Genomic DNA, 21,753 nt, shown 5'->3' with positions numbered 1-21,753 from the left:
TGGAAGAGGCACAAGGGATAGGGAGCCAAGAGGACTTGGTTCCAGGGCCATCCTTGCTAGTAACTCTCAGGGAAACCTCAGGAAAATTGCTTTACCTTTCTTAGCCTCAGCTGTAGAATGACATAGAGGGTTAGATTAGTCTTTCTTGAACTTTTTTTTCAGCTCTAATATTCTATATGATATAATTGTTATCCTTTCTAATGTTGAAACTTATGATCCCTATGCCTGTCCCTATATTGCACTTATTTAAAGTAGATAATTAGTTAGAACTATAATCCAAGACCAAGAATTTTTATTGTCATGATTATAAGAGAAAGGTTATGATGTCAGTTATAATTTTACTATAATGTCAATTTTCCCCCAAGTATCCCATTATGGCACAAGTTTTATAGGGATTATGAGGTCTTTTGGTCAATAAATCATTCCATTCTAGAGGCTTCTGAGCAGGAAGGATAATGGCATCCATTTGAATCTGAATCTCTTCACACATCTTCCCCCAAGAAACTATAAGTTCATCACGGAGCACTGATTAAATCACACGTGACCCATGTTATCAGCATTACTAGGAGGCAGGGAATATGCCAAAGTTCAAATTACTTATAAGTTAAAAAAAAAAAAAAGAAAGTCCAACAGCAGCTGCTATGAGCCTGTGGGTACAGAGAGTAGGGTACCGAGATGTTTAAGAGACTATGTTGAAAAGAGAGAAAGAGAGAGAGAGAGACAGAGATTAGGACATAGCCAAAATGAAGACAGTCATCCTCTGAAAGAAAAGCACAAGTAAATGCCAAAATATGAAGACAAGTCAATATTTACTGGCTCGCAGTACTGGCCACAGGAAAGGGACTCAAAATCAAGCAAATTCCAAAGTGGCAGCCTCAGACAAGTGTCATTTCCATAAAAGAAGACTAGCATCTAGAATGTACAAAGAACTCACAAAACTCAACAATAAAAAACTAAAATGTGCCCAAGACATGAAGACACATTTCACCCAATAGGTAAAGAGATGACAAATAACCACATGAAAAGATGCTCAACATCATTAGCAATTAGGGAAATGGAAAATTCAAACCACCTATTAAACACCGCATACCTATTAAATATCACCACATACCTATTAAACTGGCTAAAATTAAAAATAGTGACAATACCAAGTGCTGACAATGATGAAGGAAAACTGGCTCACTCATGCGTTGCTGGTAGGAACGTAAAATGGTAGTCCCTCTGGAAAACAGCTTAGCACTTTCTAAAAAACCTAAATGTGCAACTACTGTATGCAATCCTGGACACTTTTTCCAGAGAAATGAAAATTATATTCATATAAAAACCTATAGGGACTTCCCTGGTGGTGCAGTGGTTAAGAATCCGCCTGCCAATGCAGGGGACACGGGTTCGAGCCCTGGTCTGGGAACATCCCACATGCCGCGGAGCAACAAAGCCCGTGCGCCACAATTACTAAGCCTGCGCTCTAGAGCCCGCGAGCCACAACTACTGAAGCCTGCGCACCTAGAGCCTGTGCTCTGCAACAAGAGAAGCCACCGCAGCGAGGAGCTCACGCACGGCAATGAAGAGTAGCCCCCGCTCGCCACAACTAGAGAAAACCCACGTGCAGCAATGAAGACCCAACACAGCCAAAAATAAATAAATAAATAAATAAATTTATTAAAAAAAAAAAAAACCTATACATGAATGTCTATAACAACATGTTTTCCCACTTCCAGGTTCTCTTTAACTGTTCCCTTTCTTTTTAAAATTATTTTTAATTGTGGTAAAATACACATAACATAAAACTTTCAGTCTTACCCATTTTTGTGGCATTAAGTATATCCACATTCCTGTGCAACCATCACCACCACCCATCTCCAAAACTCTTTATCTTGCAAAACTCTCTACTTGTTAAACAATAACTCCCCATTTTCTCCAGCACCTAGAAACCACCAAGCTGCTTTCTGTCCTTCTGATGCTGATGTCTTCCTGACAGAGGAAAAACAAATGAGCCCCAAGAACCTCCAACCTGGCTTGGTGTTGGGGTTCCCAGAACCTAACCACCTCAGAGATCTTTCTGAAACTCTCATCTAATCATGTCATTCTCTTGCTTAAAAACTTTCTTCTTTTTTTCTGTCTTTCTGTCTATGCATCAAATAGCATGGTGATACCACCTACATAAAGCTGAAACTATAGGAGATACAAGGAGAAATATCCTAATAATAAGAGACTAAGACACCACTGTCAGTATAAGACAAATAAAGTAGGTTAAAAACAAAAAACAAAAAAACAAGAAAAGCTACAGAAGACTTAAAAAACAAAATCATAAATGTTATGGCTATATATCAAACTTTACATATAATAAAGAATAAACCTCAGCATACATGACTAATCATCAAAATTGATCAAATATTAGGTTACAAAGAAAATTTCAGTAAATTTCACCAAGTAGAAATATTATAAACAATACTCTCTGACCACAATGAATAACAAATAGAAATTAAGAACAATTAAATAAACAAAAAAAACCAAAAAACCCTTCCACCTGAAAAAAACAAAACTATTAACTTCTGGGGAAAATAGGCAAATAAACCATGAACTACAGAATTTCCAGGAAAAGGATAATGAAAATACTATATATCTGGATTTATGGGATATATAGCTTTAGATACCTAAATCAATAAAAATGAAAGAATAAAAACTAAATTCAATTCTCAATTCAAAAGCTAGAAAAATAGCAAAAGAAACTAAAAGAAAGCACAAGGAAAAATGGTCAAAAGACATAAACAGACTATTCACAAAAAATATTAAAATAGCCTTAAACATATGAAAAGATGTTTAACTTTTGAATAAGATAAATGCAAATTAAAACACTGAGATACTATTTCTTAACCATCAGATTAGCACACGTTCAAAAGCTCGACAACATGTTGTTTGGCAGAGTGTGGAGAACGAGGTACTCCCTCCCATGCATCGGTGGTGGAAATGAAAACTGATACAGCCGCTATGGAAGGGGAATTTGGCAACAGCTAACAAAAACGGCAGTTTCCCGCTTCTAAGAAACCATTACACCAGGCAATATACATGGAAGTAGTAAGGTGTCGTTAAAGAGGCATCATATATGGAACCTCTTATAAGATGGTTCAGAAGAAATAAATAATGAGGGCAGATGGGAAAAGACAGAGAATATGATAAAGCAAATATGGCAAAATGTTAAGCCCTGATGAACCTAGGTTTAGTAGGCAAAAATACTTTATTGTTCTTGCAACTTTTCTTTATGTATAAAATCTTTTTTTTTTTTTTGGCCATGCCACACGGCTTGCAGGATCTTAGTTCCACAACCAGGGATGGAATCCAGGCCCTGGCAGTGAAAGCACCAAGTCCCAACCACTGGAATACCAGGGAATTCCCTCAAAGTATGTGTTTTAAAATAAAAAATCCTACATAGCAAACCTATCTTATTTTTATAGAATGATTAGGGAAAAGGCTACTTTTTTAAAAACTTTTTTTTCTGAAGAAATAGAGACATGCTCTGATAAAGCTACAATTTAATTAAATATCTTTGTTTTCATTACTGATGATTAATAGTTTGTGCATAAAAAATGTAATTTTAAGTTATCAACTAGGGATTCCAGTAGAAACAGCACTGAACTCAAATATGGGAGGACCCTGATCTATTATCATCCAACATGACTTGTACAAAAGATTACCTCCTGTGGGCTTTGATTTTTCCATCTGCAGAATAGGAACAGACTACCTGCATTATATGATTACAGGGAAGATCAAATAAATAATATGTATCAAAGTACTCTTAAAAATGCAAATGTTACAGATATGTATGTATCATGTAAAGGTCCTTGACTAACGACTTTCACTTTGGTAGACAGGAATAGTTATATCACCATCTTGTAAAAATGATTTTTTTCCCTAGACTGTATTATCTAGAGCAGGGGTCCCCAACCCCCAGGCCGCGGACCGGTACCAGTCCAAGGCCTGTTAGGAACCAGCCGCACAGCAGGAGGTGAGCTGCGGGCGAGCGAGTGAAGCTTCACCTGCTGCTCTCCACAGCTCGCATTACCGCCTGAACCATCCCCCGCCCCCAGGCACCCTCCGTCCGCAGAAAAACTGTCTTCCATGAAACCGGTCCCTGGTGCCAAAGAGGTTGGGGACCGCTGATCTAGAGGCCATATTTTCAGTCCCATCCTACAGGCATGCCAGAGATAAAACATATATGTTAAAGGATAAAGAAATCCACATCTCTTCTGAAGAAAAGGGATCCCTTGTACACTGTTGGTGGGAATGTAAATTGGTGCAGCTACTATGGAAAACAGTATGGAGGTCCCTTAAAAAACGAAAAATAGAACTACCATATGATCCAGCAATTCCACTCCTGAGTATACATCTGGGAAAAATAGAAACTCTAATTTGAAAAGATACTTGCACCCCAATGTTCACGGCAGCATTATTTACAATAGGCCAAGACATGGAAACAACCCAAGTGCCCATCAACAGATGATCTGTTTAAGAAGACGTGGTGTATATTTACAATGGAATATTACTCAGTCATAAGAAAGAATGAAATATTGCCATTTACAGCAACATGGATGGACCGAGAAAATATCATACTAAGTGAAGTAACTCAGACAAAGACAAATATTATATGATATCACCTATATGTGGAATCTAAAAAATAACGCTAATGAATCTATATACAAAACAGAAACAGACTCACAGACATAAAAAACAAACTTATGGTTATCAAAGGGAAAAGGCGGGGGGGAGAGGGGATAAATTAGGAGTATGGGATTAACAGATACAAACTACTATACATAAAATAGATAAGCAACAAGGATTTACTGTATAGCGCAGGGAACTATATTCAAAATCTTTATAATAAACTATAATGGAAATAATCTGAAATATATTATATACACATATAACTGAATCACAATTGCTGTACACCTGAAACCAACACGATATTGTGAATCAACTATACTTCAATATAAAAATTTTAAAAAAGAAATCAACATCCCAGCTGCAAAAAGAAATCAGGCCACTGGCCAATCACTTAAACATTAGGGCCTTTTCTTCCAAATGCTCTGATTTTCAAAGTTGAACTGCTCTTTGGTACCAACGATTCTTATCACTTAAACTTTGACTAAAAGCCCACAGATCTGTTTTAAGGGTGGAGAGAGAGTGACACTCATGATCGATTAGCTAGCTGGAACCTGTGGTTGGTTCTCCTAGAAATTGTTGATATCTAGACTATTTTCAGGTAAAACAAAATCACATTTTCGGAGCTATAGAATATCTGCTCTTCTTCTTTTGAAAAGGTAACAACACTTCCTCCTCTGTTTAAAGCTAAGAAACTGAATGATTCGATTCCCTATTTTAATTAGGTTACATCAGCAAAGAAAGTTCACTGAAACTAATTTTTGGTTAATTTTGCGGAAACCTCTATTTCTCTTTCTTAGAAAAGTTGTTACTATTATAAATACTCTGCACCTTAATTTACCTCTATTTCTTATTTAAAATTTAATTTTCAAAACAGGCTTTCATGTTGGTCAATTTAAAAATGAGTCAGGGGACTTCCCTGGCAGTCCAGTGGTTAAGACTCCGCACTTCCACTGTGGGGGGGCGCGGGTTCCATCCCTGGTCAGGGAACTAAGATCCCACATGACACACGGCCAGAAAAAAAAAAAAAAGAGTTAGATGAAGGATGCCCTGGTTCTAATAACTATGAAACCAAATGCCACCCACCAAAGGTGGGCTAACGCTGACTGGCAAAGAGCTTGGATGCCTGCCAGAAATGGATGTCAGATGCCAGCCACATCCCCCAGCTCCTCTCTGAGATTCAGTGCTCATGAAAGAATCATTCTTTCTAGAAGAGACTGATACCTCATCCGGTTAAAGGTCTGAGCCATCAGCTGGGGTTTTATATGCATTCAATGGGAACTATTTATAATAATTCATTCTATGATTCATTCTAGTATTTATTGAGTACCTAGTATTTGCAAGGCAGTGTGCCAAGTGATGTGAGAAGTACAGCCCCACCTTCAAGGTGTTCATATTAGGAGGGGTACAAATAACCCACAGAACATAACATTAATACAAGTTAAAAAATGGCAAGGGCCTGAATGAAGAAAAAAACAGTACCGTTTAGGAGTTCAAAGAAGGGAGTTATTACTCTCTTTTAACACTGTAGCTGCTTGGGAAGGCAAAATGAACTATGACTAAGAGGTAATTTACCATATGATTTGCCTATGCTAACTAATGCCCATGACAATAACAATAGCCACCCTTATCAAATACTTGCTATGCTCTGCTCACTATACTGAGATCCCACAGACATTATCTCATTAAATGCTCACAACATTTTAAAAGTATCATTAATCCCTTTACTGATGCAGCAAATGAAGCTCAAAAAAAAACACACCAAAAAACAGAACTGCCCAAGTTCACATGATTAGGAAGTTTAAGAGGAGAGATGCAATTCCAGAGCCCTTACTCCCTCCAGAATCCTGGACTCATCTAGACTTAGGTACCTAGATACCAAAGACAGCAGTGTCCTACCCTCTATGCAGGAATGGATCCCAGGTCCCCAAGCATGTTCTTACGAAGGGGGTTCTCTCCAACCTCTACACTCCAGTAGACCAACACCACACAGCCTCGGTTACGTCCTCATAGCACTGAAGCGTTCTTCCACCACAATTACAGCACAGATATTCCCCTTTTGAAAACAGTCATGAGACTCATTCCTGCCTCAAGAGCATGCTCCAGACAGGTGCTCTGCATTCATCTGGATGTGGCAGCAGCAAGCCAACTCAGGAAAAATGCCAGATGTTCCAACAATAGATGCTACAGTTATCTATTTTTATTCTGGCAGCTCACTGAGGTTTTTATTTTTATCATTTTTAGCTGTAAAATATAGAGAGAGACCCTCTTATGGTAAAGTCCTGTTTTCCATGAAAAACTTTCACGCTATCAGGCATGAGCAGCTTCCCTCTTGATTTGTATCTGAACCATGAGAAAAAACATCACAGATGCAGACTGCATTGTACTAAGAACATATGCATGCTTTTAAATCACTTTTATCTTACTTTTTACTAATGTAACCCTGAAACATAAAATATGTCCTTTTTTTTTTTTTTTCATTCACTGTTATGGGAAGAACAGATGGTAAAAGGGTTAGATTAAAGTAATACAGCATGCCCATTAAAATAACCCCCACTGCTGGGGATGCTTCCCTTGAACAGGAGTCGTGTTTACTGTAAAGAACAGCTTTGGCTTACACACATTGGAAATTGCCGGGGGTCTTCTCAACAATAAACATAAGGGTAAGAGAAAGACTAATGTCAAAATCAAATGCAGTTTAAAATGACAATTATGCAAGTTATTTTGCTAATCTGGGAGGCTGACTGAAAACATTTGCCTGTGATACTGTAACTCAGCAGCAGTCAGATAATAGATTCCATTTCTAACTTGAAAAATTTTACTACCTAGAAATTGTGAGGAAGGAAACCTTCAAGAAAAATTAGAGAATGCATTTTAAAAGAAAAAAATATCAATCTTGAGTCACATTCCAGAGTCAAGGATGGCTTCACTAGAGGAACTGAGCAATAAATATTTCCATTTACACTATAAGTAATTAGAAAGCAAATACTGATTCAAAATTCAATTATTAAAAATTTTAAATATTTTGGCCATTTCTTCCCTCATTTTAGAAAATGGTATAAATTGTCATCTTCTCAAAATCAATTTTTAAGGATGGTTCACAAGATTTTCACTCATTATTGTTATGATCTGCTCCACTTATAGTATAATCTGTTTTTTATTGTGATGTTGTTTTTACCTTTAATCCACATTTTAGTTATTTTTAGCTCAAAGAATATTCTGGCGAGAAATCTTTCATACCTGTAAGTTCCTGATATATTTCATGAAGTAGAAACATGAGAAGTTTTTTAATATGCCTCAAGTGTGGTTTGAAATGTCTTAGGGCTTCTCTTAATCCACCCCCCCACAGTTACAAAAATGTTCCTGGGATTTGGTTCACTAATTTTTCTCACAGAAAAGTAAGCATAGTCGACATCTCATTGGCTGTCAGGGTGACATGCAGCTGGAAGGGAATCAGCACTCGGAACCAGAGGCCAGTTTTCCTCCAGTGTAACTCTATAAGGACTCTCCTATAGGGTTCCATATGGAGAGAGCTGTTCTCAACCATGAAATCCACAATCCACATCCTCTTATAAATCCGAAGGTAAAGTCCTAAAGGCTGGCAGGCATCTTCATTGCCCTGAAGATTTTAAACAGGTAATAAACATTTAATTAGGCCCTTTATGTCCTGGCACACACAGCTGTAAATGATCAAGAATATCCCAACTTGCATAGGTAATACAGAAATGGCTCTAGCCCATTGGATAAATCCTGGGTTTTCAGGACCAGTAGCACTAGTTTTAATGGTAATCTTCTTCCATGATGGGCTTTGAGCATAAGCCAGAACCACATCCATCTTTTCACTGATACTCTGACTCACTCTCTGATTTTTCACATATAAGTGGCAGATTAGATGGGCTTGAATTAGATGGATGCAGGTGGTGCCACCTGCTCCAACCCCTTACTGCTGCTTTATTTGGCCTTCCATTGGTTTATTCTGAGTTTGGACAAAGGACGGCTGCCCAAGCTGCTCTTGGCAGTGTCCTAGAACTGGGCCAACAGATTGGCATGCGTATTACCGGCCTTCTGCATACTGAAAGAGGAGATCTATCAGATTTGTAATTTTGTAAAAAGAAATTGAAGCTCAAAGGCCCTCTACCGAGTTAATCAATTTCAAACTGGTGTCTGTAAATGGAAGGATGGATCTACCTTCTCATCTTCTAAGCCAAGCACAGTAAAATAATAAGGAAAACTAAAAGAGCATAAACTATCTATTAAATAATATACATCCAGACCTTGACCTTCCAGGAAAACACTGCAATTCAGTGCGCTACAATATGCTTAAAGAAGTTTCCTAAAAATCTGTGAAAGATGGAAGAATTAAAGAAATCTCAATTTCTTAGACGAAGATATCCAAATCCAACTTCCTTAACTCTACAAAGTTCCCATTATGAGTGGGTCAGATCCCACCAAGCACTGTCAAATAAGGCATTGCTCTCTTTAATTTCACTATTTAGTTTTAATAAAATTTGATTTTATAGGTTTTGTTAAAATAAATTTCCCCAGGCACATTTTGATGGTGGATTCAGCCATTCCCCCCTTCTCCTCTGTTCAGCTGCGGAGCAGAATCACAAATTCCAGCCTTCATTTCCATTAAGCCAGAAGCAGAGGCGTTCCATTTGATTTAGCACAGCTGCTTCGTCCACTGCTCAATGTCATTTTGGACACTAACTCTCCCCTAGATCCAAACCATCCTACATTATGAAACAGAGATGTGTTTAACATGAATTACGCCTTATAGCCAGGGATCTGGGGGGATGAGAGGTGGGCTGCAGCTGTGCTTTGGTGGGTGGGTAGGATTTAAGAAGGTCAACAGGAAAGGTGTCCTTAGGGCGAGTACACAGCTAGAATGGAGAATTGATGTGGTGGGGCTAGAGGTGGCTGGAAGAGGCAAAGACGTAGCCTGGGCCGATTGTGGAGATCAGACTTCATACTATAACCAACACTGAGCCTCTGTAGGTTTTTAAGTAGGGCTTGGGGTTGGGGGTGGGAGGAACACGATGGAAATGATATTTCAGGAAGCTTACTCTGGCAGGAATGCTCAGAGACTGAAAGGACAATAAGGAGGGATGAAGTAGTCTAAATGTGATGTCCTGTTCGGAAGAGCCTGGAACGGGACAAAGACAGTGGGGATCGGGTAGAGGAGGAGCTAAGGGTCAAGACACACCATGAAGGAACATGACCCTCACAAGGCCTTTTGTGTTCAAAGGTTAAAAACCAAACCAACTAAACAAAGAAACCAAAAATGTGAGACTTTTCCCTTTCTTATGGAAGAAATCTATCCCTCCTAGATATAAAGGTGTAGCACCGAAAATGCACATAGATTATTAAAAGAATAAGAGAGTGATCTAGAAAGTGTCTACTGATCATGGAAGTGGGCCCTGGAACTAGGGCTGAGCCCATAAACAAAGACAGGTTCCTGAGATGGAAGACAGAGCCAAATGGCATTTCCTGTACTCACGTCAGGGCAATTATTTTGTAACCAAAACACACACACACACACACAGAGCTAATATCAGTTGTCACCTCTCTCCATTGTTGCAATGGAGATCACAGTGGAGACATGGAGACTAGAAAGCCCACTTCAGGACAGGATGTGGACGGTTCTCTTCCCTAGAATGTGAGCCAAAGAGTGCTCATTCAAAGTTTTACTCTTGAAAGAGCCTCTAGATTCTACCACATGTAATTCCCCCTCAGCTGGTAGGTGTTTGATTTGTACTGCAAGATTTTGCATTTGTGAAACCATTCTTAGGTTTCCTCTAACCTCAACCTCTAAAGGTTGCCTCTTTACATAGGTTATAAATTCCATAGTAGCAGAATATTTTCCCTACTTGGGGTTTTTATGTCTCTATAGGCAACCAACTAAGTATCTGCATAATTTTTTAATGTATTTACTTATCCATTCATTCATTTCATTAACATTCAGCGAGTGAATATGTGGAGGACACTGTACTAGATGCTGGGGCAAGGTTGGGGGTGGGTATGAAGTAGACATGGTTAACTACTTTCAAAGATATTATAGTCCAAGAGAGGAGATCTGACATATCTAGAAGGCAGTAGAAGATAGATTATTATAAATGGAGGCACAAAGGAGAAATATAACTCAGTTATATTTCATGAAAGAGGCAGCATTCAATCCAGGCCTTAGAAGATAGTCAGAATTTTGAAAATATATAGGCCATGCAGGCAGAAATAAATGCATAAGCACAAGCATGGAAGCAGGAAAGGAAAAGGTGTTCAGCAAATAGTGAGCAGAGAAGTCTGGCCAGATCCGAGGGTGCAGGTAATTTAGGATCCAGCTACAGGTGACCTTGAGTGACAGCCAGGACTGTGGCAAGTCTCCAAACACTGATCAGTGGTCTTTTAAGGTCAATCTGAGAAGTAGGGAAGACTGGAGAGGAAAATTTCCCAAAGTGGAGAGAAAATTAAGATGTGCTGCACTCCTCCAGAGTGAGGGAGCTCCTGGGACACAGGCAATGGGAGAAGAAGGGTAAATGGGTGAGGGGGGGAAAGCACAGCTAGAGATGAAGCATGAGTCTGGTCCTTGAGGGGGCACCCAAGGGGTTCAGGGCTTTATTAACTGTCAACCTGCAGCTCACTGCAAACCTTGCAAATAGGAATAAATTTGAACCTGCTGGAAACTCCCCATGGCATGAAGGTCTCTAAGCTTAGAGGCTATTGGTTCTCTCACTGTCAGCCCCCAACTCCCTCCTCCAGTTCACTGCTGGAAGGACAGGTGAGCCCCCAACACACACCACCATAGCTACGCCACTGCCATCACACGCCTTTATCACATACATACTACGCTGTGTTTAAATTATCCATTTACATTGTTATCTCCCCCACTGAATCTTTAAGCCTCTGGGGAAAGGGCTGTATACCCAGGTCATCTCATCTCTCCTCTGTTTCTTTATCCACCTATCTTATCAACTTCACCTTGGTGGGCTCATCCATCAATTCATTTACCCACTCACTCAATATGTCCTAAGGGCTTTTGGGTGCCCAAGGCAATCTTGTTATCAAGGGCAACATCTCCTGTCCTCAAGGATCTTAAAGTCCCCATTTACTGCCTCCAAATTTTCTTCCTTTCATCTTCTAATTTTTGCAAAGTCTAACTCATGCCACTTTTTTTCATTTTTTTCTTCTCATTGGTCTTTTCTTATTCAATGAAGTCCTGCTGCCTAACATATAAATCTAATGTGACTAAATACAGCCATCTGTTTATTTAAATTTGTGTGAGATTTGTCATCATTGGATTCTCACTATTGGAAATGCATTTTACACAACACACATCATTATATATTGTATGTTTTAGTAAACACCAATGAAACTGTTTGCGATATCTGCCTCCTTGAGTAAACTATTTAGCAAGAAAGTGTATCATCTTTTGGTCCTATTTCAAATCCCATATACCTAGTTATCTACCATAAATAGTTACCTTACCTTTACCAATATTTATACTATCGTGCTCCCAAGCAAGGTGAAGGACAAAGAAGTTCCCTGTAATGGCAGGTAGGCTGTCCTAGAAACAACCACTTTTGCCCGGCCCCATTGTTATTTCCTTCCATCTCATCACCCATTCTATCCATCACACCTCCTACAATGTCACCTTTCTCTGCAGACTCCCTTAATCAGACCATTCCTTTACCTTGCACATCCCCTCAGCAAATTTGTGTGTGCTTTTTAGCAGACTTCACTGGCCTATTTCAAACAAGGCCCCAGGTTCCTCCTGAAACCCATGTGGCTGAGTGAAGAGAGAGAAGCAGGGTAGTGGAAGGTAAATTTGGGGGTATAAGGCGGCTGATTAATGGGGAGTCTGCCCCTCCCCCAACCATGTGCCAAGGGAATGAAAAGGCAGACGCAGGGGCCTGGAGGTCCCATGACCAACCACATCTTACAATTCCTCTCTAAAATGTTGGTCTTGCCTCCCCAGTGAGACCATGGACATGGTTCCTTAAGGGCCCACCTTTAGCATTTTAGTGCACATAATAAATATTTAACTAAATGCAAGAGTTGGTAAAAATCAAAGTACAAATCTGTAACACAGTGGTCTCACCTTACTGAGTGAAATGCTTTCTAAAATAATACTTAGAGGTTTATTTATGAAGACAATCTAAAAAGACCATAAGGGTCCACTTTAATAATCTCCTGATATTTCTATAGAAGACAAGATATCTCAAGTTTAGACATGGCCAGAAAATATAAACAAGCCTGTAGTGTAAGAATTTCAGAGAAGATAACCTCTTTTTTTTTTTTTTTGCATGACGCATTAAAGTTTTTCTTGTTGTTAATGGTCAAGGATTACATGTTTTCATGTAACATATAAAACATGAAATGAAGGGACATCTATCCTGGTAGAGATAAAATTACTATGTGTAAGGGAAAACTACACTTAAGAAATTCTTGGTTCTTCTTTTCTCTGTAGCCTAAAAAGTCAGCATAGCAGTCACTGATGTATTTTTTTGAGGCCAGAAAGACCCTTTGCAGGGAGAGAGTTTCTACCTTCACCAAAAGGAAACCAGATTGCTGGCAGTGAAAATTAAGAGGGTTCTGTGGGATTATTTAAGGTAACAGATGTGAAGTTAAACCTGTAAGTGTTACAATGTATCTGTAACAAGAGATTAAATATTTTCAGATTTCAGAAGTATACACGGTTTTATGCATGCACTGTTATTACAGAATTATATAGTGTATTGCTTATTACTGACTAGGGAAAAAGCAAGAGGAGGGCAGAATGATGCAATAAAACCGGAGGGCACGCACTGTCTCTAATAAACGTAACAACTATAAACATGCCAAGAGGAGAAGTTTAAAAGGAAACTGGAATCAGGAGGCAATTTATTCATGATTGACATGGCTAAACTATGGCAAGATAACTTCCAACTGTATTAGAGTAGCCATGACTAGTTCCATAAAAATAGGTGAAAAAGACTCTAGCAATTGCTGCTAACAATCGCTAGAGATGAGATCTGAAAAATAAATTCTGTAAGCTCAATATTTCTAATTCAACAGAACTGTGAAAAAAATAAGTTGCTATTTTCATGAATATAAACCCAATAACAATAAAATACAACTGTCATAGTGGTAAGATAGCTCTACAGCAGCACAGCGGCTAGCTGCAGAATCTTTGGAAGTTATCTATAATATTTCTTACAACAGTTTTTCCAAAACCATTCAAAACAATTCTATTTTGACCTCTCTTGTCCTGAGTAATACATAGAGGTACAAAGGTGATTCAGTCTTTCATTAAGTGACTATAATATAATCAAGTTATTCCCAAGGGCATCTCATACCAGGAGGGGACCTGAAAGTTCATCTACTACTGCAGACAAACTTGGTGGTGACAGTGCATTACAATCTGTGCACGTCTCACGTCTTCAAATAAGGGTGCCTAGATAATTCCAAAAAGCAATGTTGCTGTTTGCCATGCTTTGAACGTCTGTTAGAAATTTCTAGATATGCCTAATACATAATAGAGCAAAGAGCCTAATAAATAATATTGATAGAATCATTAAATCACCATTTCATAACTAATAAAAGGCACAAGATGTTACCCTACAAGCTCAATTTTGCTCTGGAAATGGCCTCTTGAAAAATCTGAGGAGAACTTGCGTGCTAAAAACATGTAAACATGGAAATAACAAAAAATAAAAGATTTTCTCTTTTATTTTTGAGAAGAGGCAAAAGCATTTAAAATTAAATACCATGCAAAGCTTGACCATTCAGTGAATAGAAATGTATTTATTATGGGTCTGTTAAAATATAAAGGGAAATTCAGTGTAAGTGTGTCATTAACTAAAAAATGTAAGCTTTAAAATATAATTTCAAAATAAATCTATAACGATCAAAATACATCTACGATGAGAAGAACAAGCAACCAAGGATAAAAATAATTTTATTCATCCTTCCTTTACAATGCTTTTTACTTCAGCTGAGAACTTCAGCTCAGACCTTCCTAGACTCACATCAAGACTACTAAAATGAGTATCCCGCGTAGTCTGCCTTACTTCCGCGACCTTAATGCTCTCATTTCCTGTTCAAAACCTTTACTGGTTTTCCACACAGCAAAATCTCAACTCCTTGGCCTAGTAGATATTGGCACTAATCAATGAATGCTTCCAAACATATAACCCCTTGGCCTTATCCACAGGGACCTACCCTACCCCACTTCACCCGCAGGCCCAGTCACACTAACAGTGTGTTCCTGCATCTCTTCAGAATCTTGGTCTTTCTGAAGTGTCCTCTCCTTTCCCTTATGTGCATATACCTGAATTCTACCCTCAAAGCCAGGTCAACACCCTCTCCAGTCATCCAGGCTGACACCACTCCTAAAGCCTTTTGTATACATCATCTTCTATACACTCCTTATCCTAGTATATAACTTATCATTCCAACTGTACCGCAACACTTAAGGGCATTTCTTATACCACTTCTTTATATTCTATCACCTTCTACCCAACACCTACCCTCTACCCTCATTCATCACAATGGCCAGTGTAGCATCTTTCTGATGTGGGCACTCAGCTAGCATTTACTGAGTCTAAGACACGTAAGAGCAATGATGCAAGAAAACTGACGAATAAGTACTCCTTAATAATATAAGGGCAATTTGGACCAAATAAGACTTTTGAGAAGCTAAATTATTTTTTTTCTTTAAAATTTCTGAGGATTTAGAATCCAAGATGGTGGTACTGAGTTGTTTTCTTCCAGCAGAAACAGATGAGTTTGCCTTGGATGTCACGCTTTTCCACTGTGTCCCCAGAGGACCCTCTGCTCACCCCATGACAATTCACTGCAAAGACTGTTCCTTTTTCTGTCTACACAAGTGGCTCCTCGAAAGCAAAGACTGTGTTCCATTTCTGATTTCTACATATTAGTAGCTCATGTACTAGAAACTCAGTCAATGATTGACCTAGCACCATGATTATCTAAAGCAAACATAATTAAAGAATAACCTTTACTAAGCACATAAATGTTAAGTGAACTTAATTCATGACTGAGATTTCAAATGAGACATAGGGCCAAAATTCTAAGGATTACATTTATATAAGTATTAATCACAAAAATGAACACAAAAAAGTCAAGAGAAACCCTATGTTGATATATGTGTGTGCATGTGACTGATTTTTATAGATACATCATAGAATATTTCTAGAAGAAACCACCATTTCGGAGAGGGAAAAGGAGGAAACAGTGGGTGGTTTTCTACTTTCCACTCTTCTGTATTGCTTTTTTTAAAAACTATGAAACATGTACAACTTTCAAATTAACTCCTCCCCACATAAACCCAAGGAGCAGTCTAATGGCAGTTAAAACATTTTTTTAAAAATGTGTAGGTAGTCTACAATTAGAGTAAACTAAAGAAATTTTAGACTTAAGAGCTGAGCATGAAAGAAAACATAGGCAATGAGGTTTTCGAAGTCCCGTGGGGAGATTTTGCTTTTGTGGCTTAATTTCTATATAACAATGGACAAACTCCTTCTTAACTTAGTATTTCCTAATTTAAATTCTCCTTTCATCTAAGTGTCCAGCACTCCTATCCATATAAGGATAGAATTACCCAAAGGAGTAATTCATCCTTCCAAGTACTAAAAAGAGACAGTAAAACTCTTTTCCCAAGTTACAAGATAGTAATAAGAAAAGCTGCTCAGATACTCAATAAAAAGAAGCAACTCCTCCTCCACAGTGACTTGAACTAAAATGCACTTTATAAGTAACGGGCTCAGTCCTCATAACAGAAGGTGTACATTGAAAAATGTCCAGGCATCACACATCTACTCCCCTCCCTTTTGTCAGGGTAAAGAAATCTGGTCTCTGTGGCACCAGACATCAGTCCCTTGGGGCCCATGATCTTCTCACCTTTGCACACCAAGCTGCTAAACTAATCTAGCAAATAGTAGCTTCTTAGTGACCATTAGTTCAATGAATGACATTTCCTCAAGCAGTACCCACTTGTAGAAGTCAACAGAATAATACAGCTCTAATAAGTAAGAAAATAATAGTTTCTGGAGCCACTGGTTTGCCATTTTTACCTTAAAAAATATATTTAGAAACATAAATGATAAAGACCACCCTGATGCAATGCCTCTGAATTCAGTTTGGTTTTATACTAGCCCAGGAATCATCTCCTGAGTTACTCTAATGAACTGCAGGAATTTGGATGTGGCACCCTTAAAGGTGGAGGTGGTCACGGGGTATGGAGAGTGGGAAATCCTCAGTTCTGTCCCACTTCCTTCAGGCCAGGAGACAGTTGTCCCTACACCTTGACACAGACAAGTTTCTATATCTCAGTGGCTAATGAAGAAAGACATTCTTTTTTTCCTTCTGAGCATCAGGACCCATCTTTGTACCTTGCAGTGTTTCTGGAATACCTCCTCTGGGTCTCATCAGCCCACCACCTTGCAAAGATGAGAAGAGGGTTGTTTTTCTACCATTCCTGCCATCTGGAAGACCCTCTTTGTTTCATTCCTCCCCATAAATAGTCCATCTGTGCTCAAATCTCATGGTGAAATGTATCCTTGATCTTTTGCCTCCACCTCTTAATTTATCCTTTGACTTCAGTTCCTGTCCTAAGATTCAATTTTTCTACATCAAGCTCTTGTTTTCCATATTTTTCTATGCTGGCTACTTCTTTCTGGTTAATCAGTGTAGAGGAAAAAATTTAGGACCAATCTCCTTGAAATAAAGTTATGGTTCTGACTGCCACTAAGCCTCTCACAACCTTCATATAAAAGCAGTAAACCACAAGATCACTTCAAATTTTTACTAGCACAGTTATTTTAAAGGAAGAAGATATTTTTAGAAAGCTTTCCAGATTTATAGAAGTTTTAAATGTACTAAAGCCAGATAATTAATTCCAAACAGCTTTAATACCTCCTCTACTGTGAGACCAAACCAAGTCACAAAAACAGGAAGTTGCCAAATGGCCGTGCACCTACCTGAGGGTATGGGGAAGTCCTGGACTTTGACTTTGAGCTGGAAAGCCTGGACTTGGCCCCCTTTCTGCTGTCAGTCATGGCAGGAGTGGAGCTGCCTGCATAGGAGAAGGCTGGTTTGGAGGCTGAGATCTGATCCAGGGAGAGCTGCAGCCCTTTGTATTCCGTGTCTCTGCAGGGTGGGAAGACACAGCCCTTAATCGGCCACCACAGGAAATGGATACACATGTTCTCTTACCAGAAATGACAGCCATTCATATTCAAAAAGGAGGCAAGAAAAAGTTAGCCATGTAACTGGTTTCCACAAACACCTTGATTATTTTAGAAGTGCCTAACATATAACTAATGCCTGTGAATGTAGCTGCCCCAGGTACCACAGCTAAATTATATGATATGCTCATGAAGATGTCTTGATTAAACAATACATTTTTCATTATTTTTATATAAGTAGAAAATAAATCTATAATTCAAATTCTCTGAGCTTTTGTGTCCTCACTGCTAAGATACGGATTATAAAATCTACTCTAAAAATTTTCTCTGTGGGGTGAGCGCCATAGACAACTGACCATCTGATGCTATCTGATCACTGGCAAGAAGAACGTCTTCTATCAGCTGCTCCTAGATCAATCATTCTGGGTAAACATTCCAAATATTCGTATGGCTAGCAAACTAGTGTATCTAGCTTATTAGTTAAAAATCCCTTTCGGGACTTCCCTGGTGGCGCAGTGGTTAAGAATCCGCCTGCCAATGCAGGGGACACGGGTTCGAGCCCTGGTCCAGGAAGATCCCACATGCCACAGAGCAACTAAGCCTGTGTGCCCCAACTACTGAGCCTGCGCTCTAGAGCCCGCAAACCACAACTACTGAGCCCACGTGCCACAACTACTGAAGCCCGTGCTCCGCAACAAGAGAAGCCACCACAATAAGAAGCCTGTGCACCGCAACGAAGAGTAGCCCCCGCTCGCTGCAACTAGAGAAAGCCCGCACGCAGCAATGAAGACCCAAAGCAGCCAAAAATAAATAAACAAATTAATTAATTAAATTATATTTTTTTAAAAATCCCTTTCAACAGGCTAACTAATTCAGTTACCTTAGGGTACACTTTCCCACCAGTTCTTTTTACTCCTTCATTCAGTAAATATTTATTAGGCTCCTAATATATACCAGACTTTGTGCTATATGGAGATGAAAGGATAAATAAGGCATTTAGAGTCCCTGCCCTTGTGCAGATTACAATCTACTGGGGAGAAGAAATAATAAACAAATAAACATAATAACTGCAGACTGTGATATGACCGGGATAAAGAGTGTATCTCAGAAAGTTCGTTACAAAGGTATTGCTGAGGAATTGAGGGACTACAGATGACAACCTGGCCCTGCTCCCAGCTACCACCTTAGCCTGCTCCCAGGCAGCGGGGAGTCTCAGCTCACTCCTCACCCCTTCCCACTGGCAGCCAGACTAAAATGTTTCAGAGTCTTCTTTATGAGGACTCGTGGGAGCATTTTCTCTCAGGTTCCAGAACTAGCTGAGCTGCTCCTGAGTAATTGATTTCTTTTTATCTCACAAGCACTGTGAATCATATCATTCATCATGTTTCCCTCTTTGCAATGAAGTCAAAAAGCCCTGAGCCCAAGTCTGATGTGTCACCACCTCTAGCAAGTATACAAGTCCTCAGGTCAGGCATTTTGTGCAACAAACTCCACGGCTTCCTTTATTTTTTTCTTATCTTATTTTTCCTTTCTCTAATGGGTTCACCTTTTTAAACATTTTCCATGCATTTTCAATGCTCTTCAGATTAAGATAGCTATATTCAGTGTAACAAATTGATAAAATTATATATGTAAAAGTGACTGGCAGATGTCCATGGTTCAGCGGATATTCATTAACCTTCTTTTCCTTTTCCCTACCTATTCTTCTACAGAGAGATCCGGCAAATGCAAAAGTATAATTCAGGCAAGGAGTTCCTCCTCAGGTGACCAGGAATAGAAACCAGTTAAAACAGGTCCAATAATATCACTGCAACTAACTGGAGTGTAGTGATAGATGTCATCAAATTGCAATGGCTTCTTATCAAACAGTCCATCTACTCAGTGAAAGTTAAAAAAAAAAAAAATTCTCCTATGTGAGTAACAAAAATTTAGAAAGTAGGGACTTCCCTGGCGGTCCAGTGGTTAAGACTCTGCGCTCTATGGCAGGGGGCATGGGTTTGATCCGTGGTTGGGGAACTAAGATCCCACGTGCCACGTGGCCAAAAAAAAAAAAATTTAGAAGGTAGGCATGGGATTTGTCTCCTGGGCTTGGGGAGTCTGATCATATCACTGGTTTGCTATACACTCTAAGCTCTAATCGACTCCCAAGGACAACACATGGCACAGGCTCTGAGCATTCCCTGGTCAGAACCTCAATGCCCGCCAAAATGTGGTGCCCACCTATTTTTCTGACAATATCTCAGAATTTTCCTTCATTAGCCCCTCACTTCATCCAAAATAGTTCTCCCCAAACTGACCTTATACTTTCCTGATTTTCTCTCTGCTCCAACACATACTTATAAAACCCCTCTTATAAAGAACTATTAGATCCCACTCGCCTCTAGGAAGCCCTTCCCAGCTGCTAAGCCCATCCATTCGTTCAGTATGTATTTACTAAGCGTCTTTGTGGTGGCCGTGGTGACACAGCAATGAACAGGAGGACTAAGTCACTACCCTCATGACCAAGGCACCAGGGCCAGTTCCTGAGGGGAGTGGGGACGGAACCAGAAGCTTATCTCTTTCCTCCTCTAATCTTATTTTTCAAGAGATTATGTCTTATCTTTCCCAGTGGATTCTAAGTTCCTAGAAGATTAGAGTCAAGACCTATTCTGTCTATTCCAATGGCATTTTGCACAATAGTTCACACAGATGGAAGAGGAAGAAGGTAAGGATGCAACTAAAATAGGACTGTTTTCTTCAATGACTACTAATACCTTGGAACCCAACAGCCTTTCTCTGTGGAAAAAGACACCTGTGGGCTGTGAGTCCCCAGACCCACCTGGCCCTGAGGTCACATGGATGTGACAGTGAGCAAGCTAGGCTCTGACAGGAGGTAGAGCCCCCATCCTTGACCATCTTCTGTGTCAAATGTACTTCTGTCTGCTGGGCAGCAGAGTATCCATTCAGTCCCTAAGACTGACAGCAAAAATCATGCACCCCTGAAAACTGGCCAAATCATTTTTGTCAACTCATTCTTAATGCAACATTTCAGCACAGAGACTTCATGGCTACAAGCAGAGAGTAAACAAGGATTCACTTTTCTCTTGCACACTATCAGACCCCAGAGTATGCATCTCAACTACTGAAAAAGTCTCTCCAAAATTTTTGCGTAGTTTCCAATGAAGAAAATATTCCAAATTAAATAGGCTTAAATAAAATTTGAAAGCCAGTAAATGCTTTTAAATTCTACATATACACATGAAAAAGCTAATAAATACAAAAAAGAGTTATACTTTGGATACACCAGTTAAAATATTAATGTTCTGGTGCACCAAAAAATACAAAGACGAATCCGCCAAAATTAAGCAGAAGATCACGAAGTCAGGTAGATCACAGTTTGAGCCTCTTACTGTGTGACAACCTGTCTAGACTTTAATTTCCTCTTTAAAATTCACAGGGATGTGCTGAGGTTCAGATGAAATATTATGTGGAAAGCTTATAGCACAGTACCTAGAACATAGTAAATGCTCAATAAATAGTATTATTTCTTCACTTCCACCCTCGATGGCACTTTTTGGCAGCTGATTTCCCCAAAGCGATAGTTTCACTTTGGTAGCAACTGTAATACATTTCATTACAAACACTTCCCTATGCTGTATTTCTTTCCTTTCTATCCCAAACTCATTTTCGTTTGCTCTGTTCCTTTTTAGCTTCTAAACTCTATTGTAGTGTGGCCAACATATTTATTAAGTTCATTAAGTTCTTTATTGCTAAGTCAGCAAATGAAGACCATAGAGCAAGACAGACCTGGCATTCGGAGAGGAGCTCGGACTTCCTGTTTCTCTGTTTGAGACTCTAACAGCTCAAAAGATGTGTTAGGATGAAAAGCACAATAAAAAAATACCCACTTAAAGACATTTCAAGTACGGTTGAT

General features: G+C 39.2%; 1 protein-coding gene across 3 annotated transcripts in view; it reads right to left on the bottom strand.

Annotated features, from left to right (window-relative positions):
- Window positions 1-21,753, bottom strand: part of SIM1 (SIM bHLH transcription factor 1) — a 67,487-nt gene that overhangs the window by 8,710 nt on the left and 37,024 nt on the right. For all 3 annotated transcript variants that reach the window (XM_061206766.1, XM_061206767.1, XM_061206768.1), the window contains exon 10: window positions 17,634-17,802. In XM_061206766.1, coding sequence (XP_061062749.1) covers window positions 17,634-17,802 — 169 coding nt within the window. The remainder of the gene's footprint in view (window positions 1-17,633; window positions 17,803-21,753) is intronic.

Source organism: Eubalaena glacialis, chromosome 12 (assembly GCF_028564815.1).
Source record: "Eubalaena glacialis isolate mEubGla1 chromosome 12, mEubGla1.1.hap2.+ XY, whole genome shotgun sequence".
NCBI classification, from domain to species: domain Eukaryota; kingdom Metazoa; phylum Chordata; class Mammalia; order Artiodactyla; family Balaenidae; genus Eubalaena; species Eubalaena glacialis.
The sequence above is the reverse complement of the archived record's forward strand: the minus strand, read 5'-3'. Positions and strand labels throughout refer to the sequence as shown.